This window comes from Penicillium verrucosum (genome assembly GCF_028828655.1).
Source record: "Penicillium verrucosum strain IBT 35672 chromosome Unknown utg000003l_segment0_segment0, whole genome shotgun sequence".
NCBI classification, from domain to species: Eukaryota; Fungi; Ascomycota; class Eurotiomycetes; order Eurotiales; family Aspergillaceae; genus Penicillium; species Penicillium verrucosum.
Genome location: NW_026643212.1, coordinates 4,608,926 through 4,632,881, shown reverse-complemented (window position 1 = coordinate 4,632,881; position 23,956 = coordinate 4,608,926). Strand labels below are relative to the sequence as shown.

At 46.0% G+C, this 23,956-nt stretch overlaps 9 protein-coding genes across 9 annotated transcripts; 5 read left to right on the top strand and 4 right to left on the bottom strand.

Annotated features, from left to right (window-relative positions):
* Positions 1 to 507: 507 nt before the first annotated feature.
* N7516_009316 (protein kinase family protein) lies at positions 508 to 1,576 on the top strand (the record flags this gene model as incomplete). Its single annotated transcript, XM_057222035.1, has 2 exons — positions 508 to 528; positions 587 to 1,576. 2 exons carry the CDS (start codon positions 508 to 510, stop codon positions 1,574 to 1,576), a joined length of 1,011 nt encoding a protein of 336 aa, XP_057072307.1.
* Positions 1,577 to 1,812: 236 nt separating this feature from the next.
* On the bottom strand, positions 1,813 to 3,391 carry N7516_009315 (nicotinate phosphoribosyltransferase; the record flags this gene model as incomplete). Its single annotated transcript, XM_057222034.1, has 5 exons — positions 1,813 to 2,033; positions 2,087 to 2,414; positions 2,475 to 3,094; positions 3,151 to 3,234; positions 3,286 to 3,391. 5 exons carry the CDS (start codon positions 3,389 to 3,391, stop codon positions 1,813 to 1,815), a joined length of 1,359 nt encoding a protein of 452 aa, XP_057072306.1.
* A 1,161-nt stretch (positions 3,392 to 4,552) lies between these two features.
* On the top strand, positions 4,553 to 4,960 carry N7516_009314 (uncharacterized protein; the record flags this gene model as incomplete). The annotated part of the gene is made up of 1 exon (XM_057222033.1): positions 4,553 to 4,960. One exon carries the CDS (start codon positions 4,553 to 4,555, stop codon positions 4,958 to 4,960), a length of 408 nt encoding a protein of 135 aa, XP_057072305.1.
* A 776-nt stretch (positions 4,961 to 5,736) lies between these two features.
* On the bottom strand, positions 5,737 to 6,482 carry N7516_009313 (uncharacterized protein; the record flags this gene model as incomplete). Its single annotated transcript, XM_057222032.1, has 4 exons — positions 5,737 to 5,867; positions 5,922 to 6,008; positions 6,063 to 6,197; positions 6,254 to 6,482. The coding sequence occupies 4 exons, from the start codon at positions 6,480 to 6,482 to the stop codon at positions 5,737 to 5,739; spliced, it is 582 nt and encodes a 193-aa protein (XP_057072304.1).
* A 2,200-nt stretch (positions 6,483 to 8,682) lies between these two features.
* On the top strand, positions 8,683 to 10,329 carry N7516_009312 (uncharacterized protein; the record flags this gene model as incomplete). Its single annotated transcript, XM_057222031.1, has 6 exons — positions 8,683 to 8,822; positions 8,890 to 8,903; positions 8,961 to 9,033; positions 9,091 to 9,422; positions 9,481 to 10,178; positions 10,240 to 10,329. The coding sequence occupies 6 exons, from the start codon at positions 8,683 to 8,685 to the stop codon at positions 10,327 to 10,329; spliced, it is 1,347 nt and encodes a 448-aa protein (XP_057072303.1).
* Positions 10,330 to 12,615: 2,286 nt separating this feature from the next.
* On the bottom strand, positions 12,616 to 15,484 carry N7516_009311 (uncharacterized protein; the record flags this gene model as incomplete). Its single annotated transcript, XM_057222030.1, has 2 exons — positions 12,616 to 14,940; positions 15,482 to 15,484. 2 exons carry the CDS (start codon positions 15,482 to 15,484, stop codon positions 12,616 to 12,618), a joined length of 2,328 nt encoding a protein of 775 aa, XP_057072302.1.
* An 859-nt stretch (positions 15,485 to 16,343) lies between these two features.
* N7516_009310 (glycoside hydrolase family 76 protein) lies at positions 16,344 to 17,746 on the top strand (the record flags this gene model as incomplete). The annotated part of the gene is made up of 3 exons (XM_057222029.1): positions 16,344 to 16,547; positions 16,601 to 17,074; positions 17,168 to 17,746. The coding sequence occupies 3 exons, from the start codon at positions 16,344 to 16,346 to the stop codon at positions 17,744 to 17,746; spliced, it is 1,257 nt and encodes a 418-aa protein (XP_057072301.1).
* A 1,259-nt stretch (positions 17,747 to 19,005) lies between these two features.
* Positions 19,006 to 19,809, top strand: N7516_009309 (uncharacterized protein; the record flags this gene model as incomplete). Its single annotated transcript, XM_057222028.1, has 1 exon — positions 19,006 to 19,809. The coding sequence occupies one exon, from the start codon at positions 19,006 to 19,008 to the stop codon at positions 19,807 to 19,809; it is 804 nt and encodes a 267-aa protein (XP_057072300.1).
* A 2,514-nt stretch (positions 19,810 to 22,323) lies between these two features.
* On the bottom strand, positions 22,324 to 22,593 carry N7516_009308 (uncharacterized protein; the record flags this gene model as incomplete). Its single annotated transcript, XM_057222027.1, has 1 exon — positions 22,324 to 22,593. One exon carries the CDS (start codon positions 22,591 to 22,593, stop codon positions 22,324 to 22,326), a length of 270 nt encoding a protein of 89 aa, XP_057072299.1.
* Between the last annotated feature and the right edge of the window lie 1,363 nt (positions 22,594 to 23,956).

Here is a 23,956-nt window from a genome sequence, read left to right as displayed (position 1 = left end):
AGAATGGATAGATTGGCAAGACCGAAGTGGAGGGGCAGCGTGTGACTTCCTGGATGCATGTCTACAGTCAAGAGACTTTTGACAAGCTGATTTCTTCTATACAACTATAGTTGCCATGAACTATGTTTAAGCTGAAGCTTGTCAGAGAAGGTGTCTCTTCGAGGTCTACTATGATATAGCCACTGGACTCGGAACTGGAAAACATCAGAAGCTATCAGAAGCATTTAACTATTCCAATTCAGAAGATTAATCACATGATAGATATCCCAATCCCTCATATTTAGAATGCTGTGGTTTCCCAAGAACTGTATGCTTAGTCGCTTAGTCGTTTCGGTCCGGTACCGTTTGATCTCAAACCCGACATCGACATCGACGTCGTTTGCATGCACGTATAGTATTTTATACCTGCCTCTTCTCTCTATTTCCCATCATGCTCTTCTTCCCCATCCATTCAGTGCATGCATTGACCCATCATCATCGTTTACTGTGATACGCAATCTACGCACGATGAATATCCCTAACCAGAACGTGAGTATCAACATACACATACCTTAACCACGAACAGAACTAACCTACATCTGAATAGCTTCCTCTGACCAACCACGTACTCCGCCAAGTTCGGCGACGCAGCTACGAAGATCCAAACGAACGCATGCCGCCGGGCGTGGAAGAAGTGATCTCACGTGGCTCCTGCCATATCGGCCGACTAAACGACGAAACCGTGCTGAAGTACGCCTCCGACTTCAACGATCCGAACTATCTGATGAGCATCAAAATCGAGTATCGGATTCTTCAAATCCTCGGTCCTCACCCACGAATCATCGAAACCAAGGGTCTCGCCGAAGACGGACTCATCCTGAAATACTACCCCAACGGCACGCTCCGCGACTACATCAAGAACCACCCATACGAGACGCTCACCCGCCGCCTCGAATGGTGCAAGCAGATTGTCGATACTCTGAGCTTCGTGCACAGCAAGCGCGTGATCCACTGCGATATCTGTCTGCACAACGTGCTCCTCGACGACAACTTCGATGTCATCCTCGCTGACTTTCAGGGTCTGGTCATCTCCCGTGAGACCGGTTTGACCATGCTTGATGGATTGACCCGTGAGTGCGCGAAGTCGTACATGCCGAGGGAGAATATCTGGTCTGCGAGTTATCGGACTGATCTCTTCGCGCTCGGATCGGCTATCTACCATCTTATTAATGGTCATGAGGTTTTCCCTGAGTTGGATAGCTTTGATGATGAGAAGATCATTAGCGCTCGCTTTATCGATGTGGAGTATCCGACGAATGATTACGTCGCTGGTAATATTGTGGAGAAGTGCTGGCGAGGGGAGTATTCATCTGCTGCTGAAATTTCGATTGATATTGCTGAGATTCAGGCTGCTGTGAGGGTTGTTGATGGGATGTTGAAGGAGATTGATGTGGATGCACCAATCGAAAAGATGGACGAAGAGATCAAAGAGGAGGGCGAAGAGTACGAAGAGGATGTCGAAGAGGAAGAGGGCGAAGAGTATGAGGATGAAGAGGACGGAGAGTACGAGGACGATGAGGACATGGAAGTTTCGTAAGCCTCGAGTGAGCATGACTCGAGTGTACATCACTGGAAAGTCTTATTCCGAAAGGATGAGATTGATATGTCTTCAAGGATATCAAGTATTCTTATTCTCTATGGAGTTGGCACATTATGTCTAGCGAAAATCAATAACAGCCTCCCCAATGTCAATATGATCATGGCTCATGCCCAGCAAATGTTTAGCAAATATTCTATGACTCAATGGGTAATAGTATGACAAGGGTAGACGGTCTATGTCTGTTTCGTCCATCGACGGGTCTCATCACCTTCTTCCCACTCGTGCTCGACGTAGCCCAGCTTCTTCTTGACTTCCTGGACCTTGGCAGAATCACCCATGTTCTTACCCAAATTGTCGCTGAGCTTGACAGCGGGACTGCCGTTCGCGCTGGCAATCTTGATAACAATGTTGAGGGGCTTAGATTTCTTTCCGGTTGATTTGGTAATAAAATCATCTGGGAATTTGTAAGTATGTTGTGCGTTGCAGGATTATAAAACTCAAACTTACTGGTGAAGAATGTTCCCACTCCAAAGGTAGGGCTAAAGCCTGCCTTTTCGGCAATTGCTTTATATTCCAGGCAGTGTTCAATATCCAGTGAATCTGAGAATACCACTGTCTTGGTGTCGGTAATACCCTGGCTATCGTAGAAGTCCCGGACCAGCTTGACAAAGAACGCTGGGTCACCTGAATCTTGGCGGACACCGGCGTAGCTCTGAGCGTAGGTTATCGTGTTCGAATTAATGTCACCCTTTTGGTCTGGTGCTGAAATAGGCTTGCTGAATGCATCCAGGAAAGCCGGTGTGCCAAAGGTGTCAGTGAGAGCGATTCCAAGAACCTGTGTTTCTCTAATTAGTCTGTGGCATTTCTCAATATTAAGAATTTGAAAATCACATACCCCCTTCCCGAAACAGCCAAGCCAGTAACTCAATGCCAACTCATTGGCCTTCTGGTAGTCGTCCGTGATAGCCGCAATGGTCATGTACCATTCGTGTGCCACGGTGCCGACAGCGCCCTTATTGTATTTCATAGCAAAGTGCACATTGCTAGTTCCAGCCATCACGCCAGGCCAGCCCTGCTTCTTTCCTTCCTCTGCGGCACGGCATAGCCCCTGCATAACCAGGTCCTGGGTATGGTAGTCGCGGCGACGGCGCGAGCCGAATTCAGAGAACACACAGCCATTCTGGAGCAAAGTGCAACCCTTCTGGTATGCCTTCTCCTCCTGACCTTCGTAGTCCCAGTCCTTGTCGGTGAACATGAAATATGCCTGACTGGTCAGCGCCAGCAGCGGGATTTCATACAAGATGGTGTCGAGCCAGAGACCCTCGACGATGTACTCCACGTTGCCTTGATCGTCATCGCTGCCCGTATCTTGTTCTGGAACAAACTTGATCCTGATCTGGTCTGAGGGTTTGAGGTGGAAGGTCTCTAGGAAGGTGAGGTACTCGTCATTGAGGTAGGGGCACTTTTGGCGGAGCCATTCACGCTCTTCGGCAGTGACGCGAATCACGGCCAGTTCTAGACGCGCATTAGTTTGAATGCTATATGATTGCGACAAGACGTGGTATCCTTACTGTCCATCTGCTCTAAAAGCCATTTGTATGCCCCGCGTTGCAGTTTCATATGCGGGGTCCGATTTGTGTAGCCGTAGGTCACGTCTGCGCCCAGATCAGTCCCAGATCCCCCATTCCTCAATCAGAGCTACTCACAAACATCCGGGAAGTATTTGAGGACCGCACATTGCATCGTCAGCTTGTACAGATCTGTGTCTAGCAGGGATGTGACGCCCTGTGGCAGGGATGTGTCTTTGCCCATCTTGTTGCTCAACCGGGGGGTTCCGGTCTATCAGTGGTAGATCAATGGAGAGGCGTAGTTTACAACAAGTTGCTGGGCTGGTTGGACAGCTAAATAGGCAAAAATAGCTGGGTTGTTGCGGCTTCTTTTCTTTTTTTTTCCCTTCAGTTGCGCAATCGATTTACAGATTTACAGCGGGGAAACGCGCCGATAATGCCGATAGCTGTTTGTTCTGTTTGCACCATTTCTACATCTTCACCTATGTCCTTGTTCTCATTCGCTTTCTTTATTTGATCTTGTGATTTTTCCTTTCAGTTAGCTTGTCTTGACTGCTATGCTCATTTTATGTGAGTTATCAATCAAAGAAGGTTGTGTGTGCATCTCTCGCGATATTTCTATTTGTACAGGGCATATGTTCCCCCACCAATGGCATTTACCACTTGCTCGGCTATAACGGCTATAACGTGCATGTTCGGAGATATGCACGAGAAGAACCGGAAAGGTTTCTCGGAGATGACTCCCTCCATTCAATGTAGTATAATCCCGCACAGCGAAGTAGAGCAATATCTATGAGAACGTTGAAGAGGCGCCTATTCGTTGGCATTAGGATAGTTCGAATCTTCGAGTCTAGTTTTTTTTTATCATTGAGGATCTATGTGATAGGGGATTTCCTTTCTGTGCCATATTGTAAAGACCTGTGTCATTTAACCTGTTGCATTGGCGTCTATGTCATCCTCTATAGGGATTCACAGGGTCACAGCTGGATGGGTAAGATATGCAGCTAAGTAGAGAAGTGTTGCTCCATTGCTATTAATGCCTTGATATCCATAGGACCAGGGGCTAAAAGAAGCGTTATTATTGTGTTGTAGCTATATTCTGCTACGGTATGCAAGACAGTGCGCTGTAGATATCTTCATAGATGAGCAACTATTGAAGTACTCCATCGTGGCCCTTGTTCGTAACTTAATCTATTAGTATCCATCTGTATTTCTAAAACTAGGATTTGCCCTATTGGCAATCATTAACACAACATTGTCTATGGAGCCTATCTTTACAGTCTGGTTGATCTGATTGAGGGGTGTTTGATTCTCGTCTGAGGCTTTGTTCATTTGACTTACTTACTTACATATCCTTGGAGTGCCCAACTTTCCGAATGGCATTATTGAAGAACACATTTCAGCCATGCGAGCCGCACCCTCGCCCACTGTGGTTACTGCTACAAATCCGCCAGATCGTCTCAAGCTAGCATTCTCGGTATTTCAAAATGGTCGATTGGTAGAGTTCCTCGGGTCAGAAGACAATCTCTTCCCGATGAACAGGGTTGAGAATCTCGCAGCTGCCGGAACTCTGCAACTGCCTCCAACTTTCATTTCCCATGGAAAACAGGATTCAGCCGTTCCATTTGAAGGCTCTCAGCGCTTCTTCGATTTGGTGCGAGAAAAAGCGCCCGGTGCAGTTATTAAGCTTCACGGCGAAGACGGTGATCATGGGTTTGACTTTGCGACAACGCTGGATACGGATTGGAGACGATCTCAAAGGCTTGGCTTGGCTACACAATGGTCCATTAGCTGCAAATTCTATGTTCTCTAGTAGAGATAGGCCAATATAGTTCCGCACGTGTTAAATCTGCTTTTTTTTACTGCGCTAGGATAGCCATACATCTTAGACGATCTACAAAAGAAAAATGTAAACAAACCATTGCTACTAAAAATTCAATGTAAAATTGAAACAAAAAAGAAATTGTTGTGCATCATCCGTGAATCGAACACGGGCCTCGTCGATGGCAACGACGAATTCTACCACTAGACCAATGATGCTAGTTGATATAATCCGCCTCGTTTTTATGCTACAAGAGTTATTTTTCTCCGTTTATTCAGGGTGAGTGTTTATAAGTTAACTAGTTAGTTATTAGGTCTGTTGTCATGACTTCAAAATTCAAGATTCACCGGATTACTTTGTTAGGACATTGTAGTCATCTGCTGAATTTTACAGTAGGGAAAATCCACTATATCTGCGGGTAAAACTTGAGAGATATATATTTGGCGCTACCAGATAACACAAATAAAACAAAACAATGGTTAGGATTCAACATATGTGATATTAAGCCCAGCGGTATGTAATAGGTCTAAATGAACCATAGATGTATTGCTATGCCCTTGAATGTAACATACACGATACAAGCCATAAATTTTAACACTACAAGCACACTTGAGATGGAATTGCTAGGCGTCTTTTAGGGTTGATGTTTGTCGCCAAGGCAATAAGTGGTGCCTACGTAATCTGCATTCTAGGCATACATAGGTAATGCATGCCATCCATGCATTTTTGTTCGTATTTTACAATTGACAGAGAAAAATCCTAGGCATTTACACCTCCATCCATCCCTTCTCGTTGTCATCAGGAGAGCTTTCCCGGTATGGGTGTTTCTCAATCCATTCCTGTGCGCCGACAACTGTAGCGGACTTCTCATAGAACTCGCTGAGCACGTCGTTCAGCTCTGTAAATCGTTAATATCCGCCCACTCTACCCCTTGTTTTGTCTAAGAACTCACTTTCGATTTCCATAGGACTTGAAGGCTGCAGGGAGAAGCGGGACATACCCTCTCTCCATAGTACCAGTGCAGATGGAATGGGTGTACCTAAACTCATAAGCTTCGATTTTCACTCAAAATCGAACATGAAAAACATCATACCTCGTGGAACACAGATAACAGTGGGGTCCAAAAGGGCCTTCCCGTCGCTGACTTCCTCCTGGTACCGGTCGAAATCAAAGCGCAGCATTTGCTGCATAAGACGAGAATTCGGCATGAAGATTGGCCCATTCGAGTCTGATATGTAGATAGTTAGACTCTATTGCACAAAAATTCGACAGGAGTTTACAGACAGGGGCTTGATTTTGAGATTGCTGCATGAACCAATCCATCAGCAGATACACTGACTGCATCCTTCCTGTGGCGGGTCTCGTCTTGGGTCACATCATATAGTGTGGCCTTGCGCTCCAGCTGGTATCGATACATGGTCGCGGGAAATGAAGCATGGGTGGAAAGTAGGGAGAACTTTCTCGCTTGATTGATGTTCAGCCGGGCGGCTGGTAGCCAGTGAGTGGCGAGCATTGTTCCTAGAGTATGTCGCGAGGTAATATTGTAGGAGTAAAATTCTCAAGTGTGTAGTTAAATTAACCTCCAGATATTGAAACTGGACTGTGGATGGGGAAAGGAACATGGGCCCCGGGGGTCCGTGACGTGATAAACATTACGTTGGGACAAGGTTTAAGTGGACCTTACTGAGCTCCAGTTCTCCCCAAAATATAGGGATTTCTATAATTAATTTTAAAGATACACATGTTTATTCACATCATTTTAAACATCAACCTTGGAATATCTGATGCAAATTGCTTCACACGCTTCGAGATTTGGAATTTCAACGAACATAATGAAAGTCACATGATTACAAATACTGTAATTTACTGAAATTAATACAGATATATATCTGTTGAGACCGCGTTTCGGCATCAGGCGGATAGCTTTAATGTTTCTTACCTTGTTTAATCTTTCTCTCTCTCTATTAGATCTTAATGCAGATATACATATAAAAAAAAAAGAAGCCAATTGAGTTATACAAGTATTGTTGAAAATAATAAAGAAAGCCCAAAAAAAGCAGTGACCGTGGATCGAACACGGGACTTCAAGATATCTGCAAATTGCAATCTCACACTCTACCGCTGAGTTACCACTGCAGGCGTTGAAATAACTCACCATTGAAATAACTTATGTGTTCTGTACTTCACTGGTGGCTTTTGTGCTCCTAAATTGCACTAGAGACAGCCATTCAGATTGACTACCCACCACAGTATGTATATGGATAAGTTTCCACCGAGCCGAGGCTTTGTATTCAGGGATGCGCTGCACTACCCCGGTGTAGTTGGGACTAAATGTGATCGATGGAACACTGCTCGAACCTATCTTCAAGCATAATTAACAAGGTTTGATGAGCGTTGGAACGTGGTCCATCTCCATATATCATAAAATACGCCTTTAGACACCACTATCTCATTTATAGGAGGTATGTCAATAATTCTATAATACTTGGTGTTAAGAGGCACTTTGAAGAATTAATATCGCCTGACAATGTAGGATGACTGAACTCGTAGCTTGCATCCCCATCAAAGATCATACTCGACAAGACCACAGGTGATATGTATATGTTGTACTCTATCTCTAGAAGTCTCAAGCTAATGAGACACAGTAAAATCTCCGGTTTCAGGCAAGCTATCCCCATCCAGCCACGGGCAGTCGACTTCAGCTTCGTGCAGTTTTTCCTGGTTCTGACCTCCCCAGAGCAGGATAAGGACTATCCTTCCATGGCGAACGATCTCAAAGACGTGCAAAACAATGGCTGGAGGTGGTGAAAAGGAGGATCGCATGCCCAAAAGAACTAGGGGCAGTTTCTGTCGCTTGGTCTCGTGCGTTTAGCCAACTAGCCAACTAGCTTAAAAGATAGATCTAGGCTGATGATAGGTGATGAGTTTCAATATTAATCTCTATTTTATAGAACTTAATGACCTCAGTAGGTAAATAGGGATAATAAAGAAAATAGTTTCCCGATGTTCGGTAAGCCGAACGTAACACGGAAGAAGATATCCGCTTCCGGGGAGACTGGCTGAATTTGCTTTGGGGAATCACTCGCTACAATGGAAGAATTCTCTGTTCAACAGCGTATAGTATGAATAAATGAATGTCATTATTATGCCTATATTCTACTCAATCATGCCCAGTTGTTCTCAATCGATTTTGCGGTAAAGAGATTTTCCAGCTTATTAGACTGAGAGTGGGCCCGGAAACGGAACGGAACAGGAAGTGCTGCATGCCCCTTGCGAAGACGCCAACAAACCCTTTTTTTTTTTTTTTTTATAGTTGAGATTAGGAGATTAGAGTCTTATTCGTTACAAATATAACTCCACCTAATGCGGGGAAGAAGTAAAGAACCTGGGGTTTCATTTATATCTTTTAGATGTGATACTGGTCATTGTACTGGGTAAAATAATGTCCGTCCTCCCTCCTCCCTCCGTCATGTGTGAACAATCAGTTGATAAAAAGATCGTCTCAATATTCTGAATATTATCCCGCCCAGAATCTCTCAGTTTCATTTACATCTTTCAATAATCATTTTTCTTCAATCTGTCTGTCTCGTAGGTCCCTTCCCCAGACCAAGAAAATAGTGGGGCCATGGCTGTCAGAGATTTCTCCAAATATCCGCCGGTGCTCAATGAGTCAACGCTAACTTACATACAACCAACCCTTTGACAGCACCAACATGGAGAAAGACATTGATAATACCAGCATGGAAAAAGATATGGAGAAAGATATGGAGAAAGTCATGGATCTAGACAAACCACAAGATCCCTTCGCCTTAGAAGAGGCCGGTGGAGTGCGGTACAAGACTATGAAATGGTGGTAAGTCTCAACATACACAGTGGTTCACAGCAAGCCAATACAAAAAGCTAATCAGATTTGCACTCAGGAACTGTGCAATTTGTACATACACCCCAATTGACTAAATTCAATCATGGACCACAGCTAAACAGCCAATAGTGATGATTGCTCAGTCTGTCTCATTGGGAGTTCTCTCCCTCCCGTCGTCGATGGCAGTCTTAGGTTTAGTCCCGTACGTCTGATGAGGATTCTTCTGAACTTTATTATGAACTCGTGCTAATCCTAACAGTGGCTGTATCATTATTGTTGGTATCGGAGCTTTGACAACCTACACTGGATATGTCGTCGGCCAATTCAAATTGCGATACCCGCAAATTCACAACATGGCAGATGCTGCAGAGATCTTATTCGGTCCCTGGGGTCGCGAGATCGTTAATGTCGCCCAGGTTTTGTGCTTCATCTTCCTGATGGGAGCTCATGTCCTGACATTCTCCATCATGATGAACACTCTTACTAACCACGGTGCTTGTACCATCATTTTCTGTGTGGTGGGAACCATTCTTTGCTTCATCCTGACCCTCTCAAGACGACTAGAGGAAGTTTCATATCTGGGAATTATCTGTATGACAGACCTCTTTTCTGCTGCTGAAAACTAAAACCAACAACTAACAATCACCAGCCTCGCTATCAATCTTTACCGCCGTGATGATCACCATGATCGCCATTGGCATTGAAGCACCCGATCCCAGAGCATACGCCATCACCAACCCCACTCTGATGAATGGCTTTTCCGCTACTCTCAACATCGTCCTTGCTTATTCCGGCCACATGTCATTCTTCAGCTTCCAGTCCGAGCTAGCAGATCCACATGACTATCCCAAGGCCCTGATTGTTTTCCAAGTAACAGATACCTCACTGTATCTCGTTACAGCCCTGGTAATCTACCGATACGCTGGTCCGGACGTCCTCAGCCCGGCCCTGCTGAGCGCAAGCGAACTAGTTTCGAAAATTGCATTCGGCATCTCCATCGGTACGATCGTCATTGCCGGCGTGGTCATTTGCCACGTCGGCGCAAAGTGCATTTACGTGCGGATGTTCCGTGGCACGCATATGATGAGCGAGAGGTCGTTCCGTTCATACGGTACTTGGGTGTTGATCACTTTCCTGATGTGGGTTATTGCGTGGTTGATCGCAAATGCGATTCCCGTGTTCAATGATCTGCTCAATATGATCGCCGCGGCGTTCTGCAGTTGGTTCTCGTTCGGTTTGGAGGGTCTCTTTTGGTTGAAGATGAACCGTGGACAGTACTCTGCAAGCAAACGGAAGATGGCATTAACTGCACTTAACGTCTTTCTTGTTGCGCTGTGCTGCTTGATTGTAAGTTTTGTTTTCTTTTTGATTCGTGAGGATTTGATTTAAAGATACTAATGTGAAATAGTGTGGAATGGGTCTGTGGGCTACAGGAACGAGCATTCGGATCAATGCGCAGTCTGCACACAAACCTTTCTCCTGCGCGTCCAACGCCTAAACGACTCTTTCTTGTCTAGTCTTTTCACGGACTATTCTTGTAAATTACATAGCTACCGTATGCATTTAGGATGTACAATTACTTACTCAAACGGAATTGTTCATAGAATTCAACAGTACATACTCAATGATCCATAAACTAAGTTTTGTTTTATCTACGTATGTTAATTAACCGAGGCACTACAGACAGAAATGGCAAAAGAAGTAACTATCTCAGCTCCTGGACCTGAGGCTGGACCTGGAGGATACTCAAAATTAGACGATGATATAAGCAGGCTTGGCGGCCTGGGGGTATCCGGGACTTGGCAAGCGCTAAGGCAGCCACACAGGTCAGATCTCTTGGCGCATTTATACTTGAACGGTTGAACAGTATACAACACACTAGTTACAACAGTCTACTCCGTACTATAAAGATTCACCTACCTCCACTCATTTTTACTGGTGCACAATTAACGTAGTATTTTGTATTCTTACAAATGAATGCTATATTAATTTTAAAAAATAGGGCCCTTTGCACTCCTAACTCTCAGTTTCTTACTATATTACTAGTTATCTTCCTATCTTAGTATGTAGTTGGTCCCCTATTAGTACATAGCCATCACTGCCTGGCGATAGGAATTTCTCTGGTATGGTATCATAGTTGTTATAACCTGCCCCTTGACTGGTGAGTTACACACTAGGCCAAAGCCACTATATCTGAGCATTATGCTCAGATGGACCAGGCTCCGATGTGTATATATAGTACAATGTGACACTCAACCACACCACGAAGCTTTGATAAAGGAAAGTACCGATACCTATCCCTATACTTTCTCTCAATATAATCCTTCATCTAGTTCTATGCCTCCTTAATAGGGTTTAAATCAGGGTAAAAAGGTAGGCCATTCTATTATAATAACCCTAAGCCCCTTAAAAGGAACCAGAAGTCTCTTTAGTAGGATGTCTAGGACCTACTGATCGATCATGTAATTGGCAACCTGTCCGATTGCAGCTCGCAGCTGTTCCTCATTTTTATGCCGCAGCTTGTGTGAGCATCGACCCAAGGTACTTTAAGCTCACTCACACAGCCTTGAGGGTAATTGGGAGACTGTGCGAGACCAAAGCAACACAACATCCGGCGTTTGGCCGTAGCTTATACCGACTGACTTAAAAAAGTCAGCAAAGAGAATATCCACATTTTCGGCCCTGAAGACCAGACCGCTCCAAGGGTTTGGCCCACGGCCTGTTGAAACCGTCCCTTGACGCCCATTTCGTCGGCGACATAGACTTCTTCCTGTCTGAGATCACGGGATCGAAGATTATAGTCAATGACAGCCGTGGACTAGCGTACGGGCATGCTAGCCCTCACATTTGCCTTGAAATTTTGTCATTGATAAAGAGGGGCAATGTAGCGCATCCTGTGTGTCGCGGAGGACGTCGTGTTGGGGGCGTTGAGAAGTTGAGGAAGAGAACTTTCGACTGCTTCGCGTGGATAGATCGGGAGTGGTGGCATTATGACAGTTTGAAGCTGAAAACTGATTTCTATTAGCATGTCAATTGAGCTTCAGGTCTAGGTCTCCTAGGTACGACTCACGTCTGGTGGATAACTGGGGGTTAAACACTGGAAGAGCGAGAGAAATATGGACTTGGCAGAGAAAGATGAGTAAAACCCATACGAGAGTATCATCGTATATAACAATCGGATCTTACTCCCTTCTTAGACGGAAGAGACCCTCTATCATAATACGTATAATATAGGATTCACTATATATACCTAGGTAGCCTATGAATAACTAGGGACTTCTAAAGTGAATTGAATCTGAAGTGAATCAGAATTGAATCTGACATCTGGGATTCTCGTGAATTGCAAATCTGCCGGGGATGCTCGCTAAAGATGCCGCTAAAGATGCTCGCTAAAAAAACAAATGATAAAACACGGACACTAAGCCCTAATAAATAGACAAGTAGGTATAGATAAACATGAGAAAACGTCTTTGCCCTGCGTATGACTCTCCGAGAGCATGATAATATGTGCTGCTAGTCTGGAGCTCACGCATAGAGCTGCGGGAGTACACCCTCTAAATGGTCTGCTGAGACTAAAGCAGGCATATGGGTTTTCGGAGGAACCTCTTCGAAGGGTTAGCAGGTAGGCTGTGCAAATCATTGAGCTCCATGGCCGATACCCTCACGCTGAGCTAGCACTCTGTAGACAATTGGCTAGCTTATGTATATATAGTAGGCTATGCGTAGAGCAGGTTGACTTTCCGCATCGCTGTAGTGTTTTAGGCCCATCTCCAGTGACCTTTTCTTATACCGCACGCACCCGCTTTGAGTGACGTTCTTCAGGACCACACCGTGATCGTTTGCGATCACCTGGCCGCTTGTGCGACGGTCGACGATCCAAAGTGCATAGGTGGAAGTCGATGATCAGGGCCCGCTCGAGTTCAGCATTCCACAGGATGTTGTCCGGACGAAGATCCTCATGAACAACGCCGAAAGAGCGGATCTCCTTCACCGACCGATAAATCGCTCGTCGCATAACCTTACCTTGAGTACTATGGCCTAGGCTTTCACCACCCCAGCCCATTAAAAGCATATGACGGATCCTTCCCGCACCGTGGAGGAAGTAAGTTTGGGCCAAATTGATCGCCCCGAGAAAGACGGGAATAGCCGATCCTTGGGCACGCCGGAGGACTCGGTAGACGTCGGCTTCGCGCGAGACCTCCCCCCAGAGTCTCGACGTCGTCCCCTTCCCGACAATAGTATATCCGAAGGTGGCACACGTAATCTTGAATGGTGCGCCGGAGGACCCGCAAGGGCCGATAGGGGAGCAGTTATGATCCAGATCCTGATCAAGCTGCACCTTGAGCTTTTTCACCAAGTCAGCTGCACCGATCGGATGGCGGTCCGCCTTTCCATCACGTATATGCAGCTCCGTGTTGGGGCACTTAGGGTCAAGTGTGCCGCCTTGCTGTAGTCCGAGAAGGCACTTTTGTGTGCAATATGGAGCATCATGGGAGCGAGATTGCCCGCTTTGGTTCCCTTGGCGATCTTCTTGCGGTGCAGACCGTTGGGTTGGCGGGGACGATGTGACCTGGCTGAATCCCCGCTTCCGTCCTGCAGATGCGGTAGGGTCGGGCTCGGAATCCGAAGAACTCTCGTGGTGAGACGGATCGGACGGCGGCGCGCACCTAGCGGCCGCTCGTGTGGTCACTCGAGGGCCGGCGGTGAGGGGAGACGATGATGTGAGGTAATCAGAGGTTGTCTGCTCAGGACTGGCGAATTCAGAGCTAGTATCGTCCACGTTCGGGTTCCGAGGTAAATTTACCACTAAGGTCTGGGAACGATCGCTATCTAAATTCGTAGGCCATTTCGGTAGGCGGTTTTTGGCGGCATTCCGCCACGCCTGATCACGAAGAAAGGAGCGAAAACTCATTAGACAGAGGCAGAGCGTCCTCTCAATTCGAGTCATCGGAGCCCTCCCAGGTCCGCCAACGGCTGCATTTCCGTACAAACCGGGGTCACCCAGGTGGTAATGAAGGGTAGTAGGGTCATCGTAGGGCACCCAGAGCTGCACGTCCATCAGACCGTTCGTCAAATATGAATATTCCAGACCATCTTGAATCATGACGTGAAATTCTTGGACAATGGCGGCTCCGACCAGCCTCGCGGCATTATATTTTGATTTTTCCGGCTCATCCACTGGAACACTATTAGGTTCGACGATTTCTTGCCAAAAATCCATTGGTCGGAGTCCCTCCCGCAAGCTCGCCACGGAGAGCTTGTGGGGGGGTTTGTATTCGACCGTGGTGAGCAAGGTACTCCTATCACCGTCTATTCGATGGATGCAAAATTGATCCGGCTTCGAAGCCTTGGTGGTTGATGGCAGGCTAGGTTCGGCTTCATCATCTTCGTCTAGAGCATTGGCGTGATTATCGAACCACACTCCATTGCCTAACTGGAACTCCTCCTGAGCTTCTGGTATTTGGCACAACTCAGCGACGATATCGTGCACATGGTCTTCGACGGCGAATCGCTCGTAGGTCTCGAGATCTTGTTCGCTGCTAATTGGTCGACGTTCGAATCGTCGACCATGGTCTTCCAACGCAACAAGTGACGGGAAGAACTCCCGTGCATCCTCTTCTGTCGGTTGCAGGTAACGGTACACAGATTCGTAAATTTCCCGCTGTTTAGCCTCACAGTCAGTCCACGGAAGCAGTCGTAGGGGACAGCATTTTCCGATAGGAGCTTGAATTTTGCCTGTCGTGGAGCGAGACGGTGTTTGGGCTCGGAGCGGCGTCCAAAGGAGATTGTGGCAATGTTGGATGAACTCTGGAAAGGTGGTGAGTCGGTTGCGCTCCCTCTGTTGCCTCTCCCGTTCCTCTGCCTCCGTTTGGCGTCCTTCTGCCTGTTGTTTCCTTTCTTCTGCCTGTCGTCTCCGTTCTTCTGCCTGTCGTCTCCATTCTTCTGTCTGTTGTGTCTGTTCTTCTGCCTGTCGTCTCCATTCTTCTGCCTGTCGTCTCAGCACGGCCTCCTGCTTCCTTTCTTCCTCTGCTTTGAGGAAAAGCGCCTTATAGTCCGGGGGCTGCTCCCACTCATCGTTACCGTGAATAAAGGGGGGATAAGTGGACCACTACGAGGCAACGTTGATGGTTGGACTTTCCCCGCATCTCGGGGAAAGTATTTATCCGTCAAGTACTAATCAGCTCGCAATACGTATAATATAGGACTCACTATATAGGCATATAGGCATAGGTTCTAAAGTAAATTGAATCTGAATTGAATCTGAATTGAATTGGCAGATCTCTTGGCCGCTAGTTTAGGGGTGGGTGAATCTTTATAGGGTAGACTGTTGTATACTTTGTATACCTAGGTAGTTATCTCTAAACCAAAATATATGCATCACTTTCCCAACCCATGTACTCCGTAAGCAGAAGTACATCCAAGCTAATCCTGAAATAATTATTGTAGTCCCGAGTAGAGTGTAGGGCCTAATATATAACTATACCGCTGCAGCGACAATCGTTCCGATTGTCCCTATGATCTTTTGGCTGGTCAAATGCTCTTATGTAATCACACACCGTCTGGATTACTCCGTACACTAGCCTGGGACACGGTAAGCATAGGAGAGATTGTTCGCATAACATTAAATGGGGACTGTGGTGAACTGATACCATATTCTATATTCTATATACTGTAACAAATGTGATGTGGTGATGGCTTAGCCTTTTATACAACATAAGACATACAACATACCTAGCTAAGACATACTCATGCGTGAACCAAGTCTTGGCTTTGGGCCCTCGCCACGGGCCGAAGGTGGACCTCGACCCTGCAGAGCCTACACGCTTGGCGCTTACTCTGTACTTTCGGACTTAATGAGAGTTGTTATAAAGGAAAGGGGAAATTATATTGAACAAAACTGATGTGACAGTCAGGGAGCTGGAGTAACCGGGTCTGCACGTTACCGGTCAGTCACCGTGGAGATTGGGTAAGACATGTGGGACAGTGATAGGAGTCTTTCAATGCCATATCGTATCCCGTACTCCATATATTAACACAATACAACTATTTTTGAGCGAATCATTTGATTGAAACACACCCCCCCGAGGGTTTGGCCCCATTTTCAGGGGGTCCCACTTTGTTTGAGAGACTCCAATGAAATGAAATTTGAATGCTTCGCCTCGTTCAGGCTGAAACATTTGCTTGATTATAACGGATTACGCCCCGAACTTCTTCTTCTTTAACAATCTTTACCGGCCAAGGAATTCGACTCCTTGGCTATCCTCGGCACCTGTGGTTTATCAGGACAATGAGGTTTAAAGGTGCTGGGCATATGGCCATACTGGCTTTGCGCATTCTACCGTTTGCCAGTCATGTCTGCGCGATTAACCTCGATGTTAACGATCAGCGTAAGGAGTTGGATCACGGGGAATATTTCTCCTATCGATTCGAAGAGCTGAATTGCTAACTATTGTGCTTTTTTCCCAATGAATAGAATCCATCAAAGATGCCGGGAGCACTGCAACATATAATATGATGACATGGTACAAAGAAAATGGAACGGATAACCCAGGTTTTATCTCAAAATCATGGTGGACAGGAGCCGCTTTGTTTCTGGCTTGTCTCAACTATTGGCATGCGACCAACGACACAACCTATAACGAGGAAGTCAGCATCGGCATGCAACATCAGGGAAGTCCGACTGGAGACTACATGCCTTCGTGGGCATCAGGCATAGTAAGTGTCCCGTTTCAAGATCTGAGATCGCACCATGCTGACCTCTTCCCCAGGGAAATGACGATCAAATGTTCTGGGGCCTCGCAGCGATCACAGCAGCGGAATATAATTTCCCGAATCGACCAACGGGCGACACCTGGCTCACCCTTGCCGAGGGTGTTTTCAATGACCAGAAAGACCCAGATGGAAAAGGGTGGGATACGACTGTTTGTGGAGGTGGTCTTCGCTGGCAGAAGGAACTCTGGCAAAGTGGATATACCATGAAGAACGCGGTGTCGAACGGTGGCTTTTTCATGCTCGCAGCTCGTCTCGCTTGGTTCAAACAAGAGAAGGGGTATGCTACTTGGGCGGAGAAAGTCTGGGACTGGTCTACCTCTGTGAATCTGGTCAATGATACAACCTGGGAAGTGGCAGATAGTGTCCGACAAGGCACTGGAGGTCCCGATGGTTGCAGTCTTCCTGACCACACCCGATGGACCTACAACTATGGTACCTATGCGTCTGGTGCTGCGTATATGTATGCATATGTGAGTATTGTTCTTTTTATTTCTCATCTGCTTACTCACCCAGAACTACACACCTGGACATCCTGTTTTGACATGCTAATAACAACGTTATAGACGAACGAAAATAAATGGCTCGAGATCACAACCGGCCTAGTGGACGCAATCTTTACTACATTTGCCCTACCTGAACACGGAGGTGTGATCACAGACTGGAACTGCGAAGCATCAAGCCGATGCTATGTAGACGCCAACGGCCCACTTTTCAAAGGCCTTACAGTGTCCTGGCTTTCAGATATTGCATTGATCATCCCTGAGTTTAAGGAGAAGATCCTACCAAAACTCCAAGTTTCCGCCAAAGGTGCTGCAAATTCATGCACCGGAAACAACGAAAACCTCTGTGGAAACCACTGGTACGGCGGATACGACGGACAGAATTCAATGGAGAATGCCATCAGTGGAAGTCAGATCATGAGTGCTGTGATGCTGAAATTCCTAGGCGATTCCTCAAAACCAGTATCAACTGCCACCGGAGGAAATGGCTCAAGTGACCCGAATTCCGGTACGAGGAAAACGTCGGGGCCTGAGACGTTGGCACCTATCACGACGGCAGACAAAGCAGGAGCTGGAATCCTGACGGCGGTTTTCGTGTGTCTTACGGTAGGCGGGTTGGTCTTTTTGTTTATGAACCCCTGAGCTCTTAAGAAGATGGGCGAAGCTTACGGGCAGATGTATATTTGGAGTTTGAAACGAGCATTCCTTTTCTGTTTACTTGCACCTTACCTTGTGAGATACAATCCACCAGGAATACCCAGACACACCACTCAGACTGGACCTCGTTATTTCCGGTGCCTTGCACGTAGAGAAATCAAAAATTGTCCTGTCAAATCGGCGCCGTCAATACACTAGACGGCTTCAAGATCAACACCCTCGGCCCAATACTACCCATGAAGCATCGACAACCCAGGTTTGCCAGAGAATGTCGGCTACTGTGTACAGAACGTTGACCAGTTTCACTATTACGTTGTTTTGCAAAGAAACCCCATGACCCACCGAGGGCTTGGCTCGTTCTTGTCTTCTTTCCATACCTTGGAGAACCTGACAGCCAAGGGATATGTCCCGTCCGTACATCCCGTGTCTCATCATCTCGATTTGAAACACTTCTGCCTGCATGCGATCGAGCATCCTGATCGAGAAAGACCAATGCTTAGTGTGACGGAGATACATACAATTCTTGTACACCTCCTGTCCCAATCTCACTACACTAGAGATTGACTTGAATCCGGATGACGTATGGGTTAGTTTCGTGGAAGATTGAACTCGACGCAAGCTAATCAGAAGTTTCTATAGCCTGTCCCATTCATTGATACCCTGGCAATCGGATTCGTCAACCTTCGTCAGCTATCTATTCATGTTGAGTTAGACCTCCGGCGAATGGAAGTAGAATTGCAATTGATGGCGTCGGTTTTAACCAAGTCTAAAGCGCAAGACTTTGGAAAGCGCTTCTTTGGTCGGGGACATGAACCTTCGAGTCTTGACCCTCCCAAGAAGGGGGATGAGTAATCTCTTAAAGAACTCGAATCGTAAATACTTCGAAGGGCTCGACAAGCAAAGAAAAGGGTTACACGCATGCTTGGGCCACGCAAAGGTGTTATTAAAAGTCATTTTGAAGGAAATAGGATATCTCATCTTACCTAGGTAGTTCTTAACTGATTTCCACCTGTACTCGATGAAACAGTCAGCGAAATCTCTTATGAGATCAGCAAACCACTTTAGAATAACAGCTCATACCCACATACAACATACAGTATATATTTCGCTCTACTAGAAAGGGAATGATTAGTTACACCACAATTGACAATTAAGTAAGCAGCGAATACGACCTGCACGAGTATTAATAGTCATCTTCTCATCCCCCTCCTTTGACGCATTCCAAATTTCGTACATTGACCAAAATGGCCCCATCTCTCCCACCTCAGTACGAAATCCGCATTCTTGGACCAGAACATGAGGAATGGGCCCGGGCAATTTGCATCCATACAAATCTATTCCACTCCCCACTCTGGCCGGTTGTGTATGCTGAGAACAAAACCCAGCGAGCCTACCAGACTTTCCGACATTCGCACTATTTAATCAAACACCAAATCGACTCAGGGAAGTCGCTTGGTATTTTCGACAAAGAATACAAATTCAAACGACCCGAGTCCGCAGCCACGGGAGGCAAACTGTACTGGGATCTGGAAGATGACAATGCCACGGAAAGCGATCTTGCAGGGCAAATGGACTTCCCACTAGTCTCTATTGCCATGGCGTACGATGGAATCGACGAGTTGGACATGGCAGAGATAAAACCTCTGATAGCAGCACTGCCCTTATTCGAAACGGTCTACCACGCCCTTGAGGAACGGGACCAGCGCGATCCTGCATCGTGGAAACCCACCGCCCGTGGACAAGTGCTGATGCGCAACGCTACCAATACCCTTCAATCGTATTCCGGTCGGGGGCTTATGAGAATCCTGGCGGAAGAGATGATGAGACGTTCGGCGGCGGAAGGGTACCGGGGTATCCAGATCGAGAGTGTTTCTTATGCTGTGCAAAAGGTGTGGTCGAACCCGCCGGCTCCGTTCAAGGGGACTGTTATTGCGCAGTTTCACACGACTGCGTTCGAAGAGAAAGATGCCTCTGGGGGAGTTTCGTATCCCTTTCGACCGGCGGATGTGGATATTTCCAAGATTTTTGTTGACCTCCGGCCTGAATAACTTCAACAAGATTAACTTAGTCTATATTGAAGTCATACATATAAACATCTAGTATGTGACTGGTTGGTGGAGTAAATTCCTGACTTATTTTGTTCTACCTAAATGACTAATTACATGCATAATGAAAGAGGGAGTGAGTAAACACCCCCCATGTATTCCGTGGGACTCGACAAGTGAACTATGATGCCCAAATGCGTAGCGACTTGTTGGAGAACACTCACGAGAAAGACTCGTTTGATTTGGGTGTGGAGCTGCATGGGCCTCAACGATGTTGATGTCTCATGCATAGGCACCCGGGTTGCTACCCTCCCCTATGTCTCATAGGGGCTACGGTGAGATGGTGGCGGAGAGGGAGAAGGCTGGAGGAAGAAGAGAAGAGAAGAAGAAGAAGAGGAAAAAAGGTGGGAGGGGTCCTTTTATATGGTCACATCCCAGGTACCTTCCTAAAATGGAAAACTCTCCAACGCACCTTCTTTCATAGTCCTATGTCACATGTCATCTTCTCAATTTGTATTCTGTTCCTATAAAAAGCAAGTCTCTTGTTCATTCAAAAACAAAGTTCTCATCGGCCGATCTAGTCAACCAGATTTGTAGATCTCTGAAAGCGTCAAGGTCATTTTCTCTAGTGAAATATCAACAGCAGGGTCGTGCCAGTGGCGAGTTCTTTTTAATAACTAAGACTTATTTATAAGTGCAAGTATTATAAATTATAAATATATAATAAGAAGTAGCGTCCTTTATCTTTAATAGACTAAGGGTAAAATCGAATTGTCTTACCTGATGCGTTATGTCACCCTCCAGATATCCACGATGTCACCGGGATACACATACAACGCCAATATGATGATGAGGTATCTAAATGACATTAGCCCAAGATCTTCGGTCATCTTAGTAGATATGGGTACCGTGACATACAGTGCCAGGGCCATGCAGCCTTTCATATAGTGAAAAACTCCATCTTTGATCAAAAATGCGGTCGACAAAACACTGATAAACAATGATACATTGAACGATGCAAGAATTTGCCAGAAGACCAAAACCCATATTTCGAGGTCGCTGGCTTGTTAGTCCAACACAATGCGAACTTAGATCATGTGGTGCGCTTCCCAACAATGGAGACTTACTTGGGGACAACCGCGCGATATAAGACTCAAGTCACTATTGAAAGGAGACAAGCACCAGCCCGAGAATTGCTCAACAAGGTATTCACATCGAACCAGATGATAGATTTGGACCACAAAATGCGACAGGCGAAACTAGAATCACAGAACCAAGGAGGACGATTTCTCGGATGGATTCACTACATGGTTACAGGCAATTGTTAAGGGCATGATTTATCTCCCTGGTCAAGTTTTAGCTGGGCGACCTGTAAATTCAGTGGTATTCATGGGGGATCTAATTGCAGCCATTTGAAGAGAGAGCTACGAAACACGCACTGCTCCTATCATGTTAGATGATAGCTTTCTGTTCAACAAAATATAGCACATGAGATCCATAAGGGGTGCATAACAGGGGTACCGTCCTCTCAGTCGTACTTAAGCTATACGCCAGTCAGTTGGCAAAGTTGGTTGCTGGATATCGCGTTTCAAATTGAGTCTTACGTGTATAATAGCAGAAAAAGAGAGCATTCGGCCACATAACGTGTAGACTGAAGCTATAGTTAGTTAGATGAAGCATGAGTACATGTCGCGTGGTTTAAACCGACCAATAATCTGATCCTTCTGCGCTAGTACAATAAGGCAATGTCGCACATCAAATGTTGGTTGATTGTGTACACCATCTGCGCCTATCGCTATTAATCCGTAGTAGACACTCCGGTCTATACACTAACCTCAACCCCGTCACCCTTTGTCTCGATATTGCTAAACAGCTTATTACTCGACTGTTTGTTATGAATATATTTCAGGGAAAGAATAAATGCAATGGATTACTATCACTTACTGCAAGAAGGAACCAGTCACCTCATACAAATTAGAAAAGCAGGACATATGGCGACAGACTCGTTCAAAGACAAAAGAAACGCCCATAATGCATTATATCTTGAAAACATCATGCTCCTTCGTTGGCCATCGTCCGTACCGCATAACCTCACACATCACATATCACATAATCCCACACGTATCATCGTTCGTTACCCGTCCTCGTTAATACGCTCGCCCTGCACTCTCCGTTCCAGACATGGACCAACATTTCACATCGGCCCATTTTGGTGACCCTCAACACCCGGTTGAGCAAATCCAGACAGTGGAATCAATCAATGATCCACAAAGCAGTCCACAACGACCACGACATTGCTAAAGCGCGGAATAAAAGAGCGCAGAGCAACGCCCACCAACTCCCCGGCACCGGGAGTCATCAACACCAGTGTCGACAATAAGAACCGGAAGAATGCCCATTCGACACGCACCATTGAACTTCAGATAAGAAAAAAAGAAAAGAACAAAAATGATCCGAAACAATCCAGAAACCCCCGTGGAATGATATGGCACAGCCATAATACATAGATAGTCCGTTTCAAATCTCCCAATATTCCTCATCCTCACTCTCACTCCCACTCTCATTTCCACTCATATCATGACTCCCATACCCGGAATCGGACCGTTTCGCACCAGGCGAAACAGCATAGATCCCCCACCCCGAGTGCTTGTCACAGGTATAACCAACCAGGACGGTTTTTTCTTGTATTCCATGGCCGCGCTGGCCATACGCAGAGCAAGGGTCGATGGAGTGTTCGAAGTAGAGACATTTGCAAACGGAGTAGCGCTCGACGACTTTGTAACACATTTTGTATGTTTTTATTGTATTTAGAGTGTCGGGGGAATGGATTGATGGTTGGAGGATTGTTGTTTTGGGGTGATTGTTTGAGACTCGAAGGGGAAAAGCGAACCAGTCGATTGATTTGAATAGAAGAAGTAGAAAGTCGAAAGTAGAAAATAGGAAGTAGAAAATAGAACGGACAAGTGAAGAAAAGCACGCTGTCTCACGAAAGAATGACCCGAAAACGAAATCAGAGGGAGTGACTGGTTTGACAAACTAAGAGGGGTGGGTGTATAGAGAGGGACTGGGGGTTATATATGCAGCGATTATCGAATGGATATAGTATCTATAATTATGGAGATAATATAATAACTGTAATAATAGGATAATCATATACTAAAATAATAATATTATAATAAAATATAAATATAAAATCAAATAAAATCAAATAAAATGTAGATCCAAAGCATATCCCATCAGCCCTATGGGTTGTAGCCCCAGGCAGAAACCAAACAGGGCGCGCCCAATCGGCTAATAAGGCTGAAGAGCAGTGTGAAATGGATAAATCCACTATGTAGACAGTAGACAGGTACTGGATATCTACATGGGTCAAGTCTAACAGAGTCTCCAGAGTATCCAGAGTATCCATTTTACCCCTCTATGCTGTATGTAGTGGGTGACTATGGAGGATAGTGGGGGGGGGGTGATGCACCCCTCAGCTGGAATGTTCACATCCCTGACTCTAAAGTCTTACTTGGCACAGGAACAGTATAACTGTACCCAAAATGATCTACAAAGGTATGGCATGGAAGCAAAGACGGTGAACACATAATGAAGAAGCCCAACCGGCGATGAGCAATCCAGTACAGTGAGTCGGTGAGCCACAGGCTGTGCAGCCACAGAAAACAGGAACTAAATACAACATACAACATACCGAAAATCACTAGTTATCACTGATTATCACTGGGATGAGGAACGAGAAATGACGGATCGTAGTCTAACTGGTTGAAGGACGTCGATCGTCAATCCAAAGTGCCCCAGTGGACATCGGGGCGTTTTGAGTCAGACGGTCGACTCGAACACAGCCCCTGTCACTTCCCACGACTAGTACTGCGGCTCAAAGGGATATAGGGCTGTTTGACCGCATATTGACAATTATATGGCCATACAAATATAATCCATTCACTTACAATTTGGAACATTCAAGCGGTGACATCTTGTGTATATTGTTGGGGGTGGAGCGAACTAGGCGCCCGCATTCAGCTGCTGACGCTAAGACTAACCGAGTTGCCTATAATTGTTATGTCCTCCGATAGCCGATGGAGCAATCCACAACTGTTTTTTTTTTTTTTTTTCTTTCTTTTAGTTTGACGCTAATCACTACGTTTTC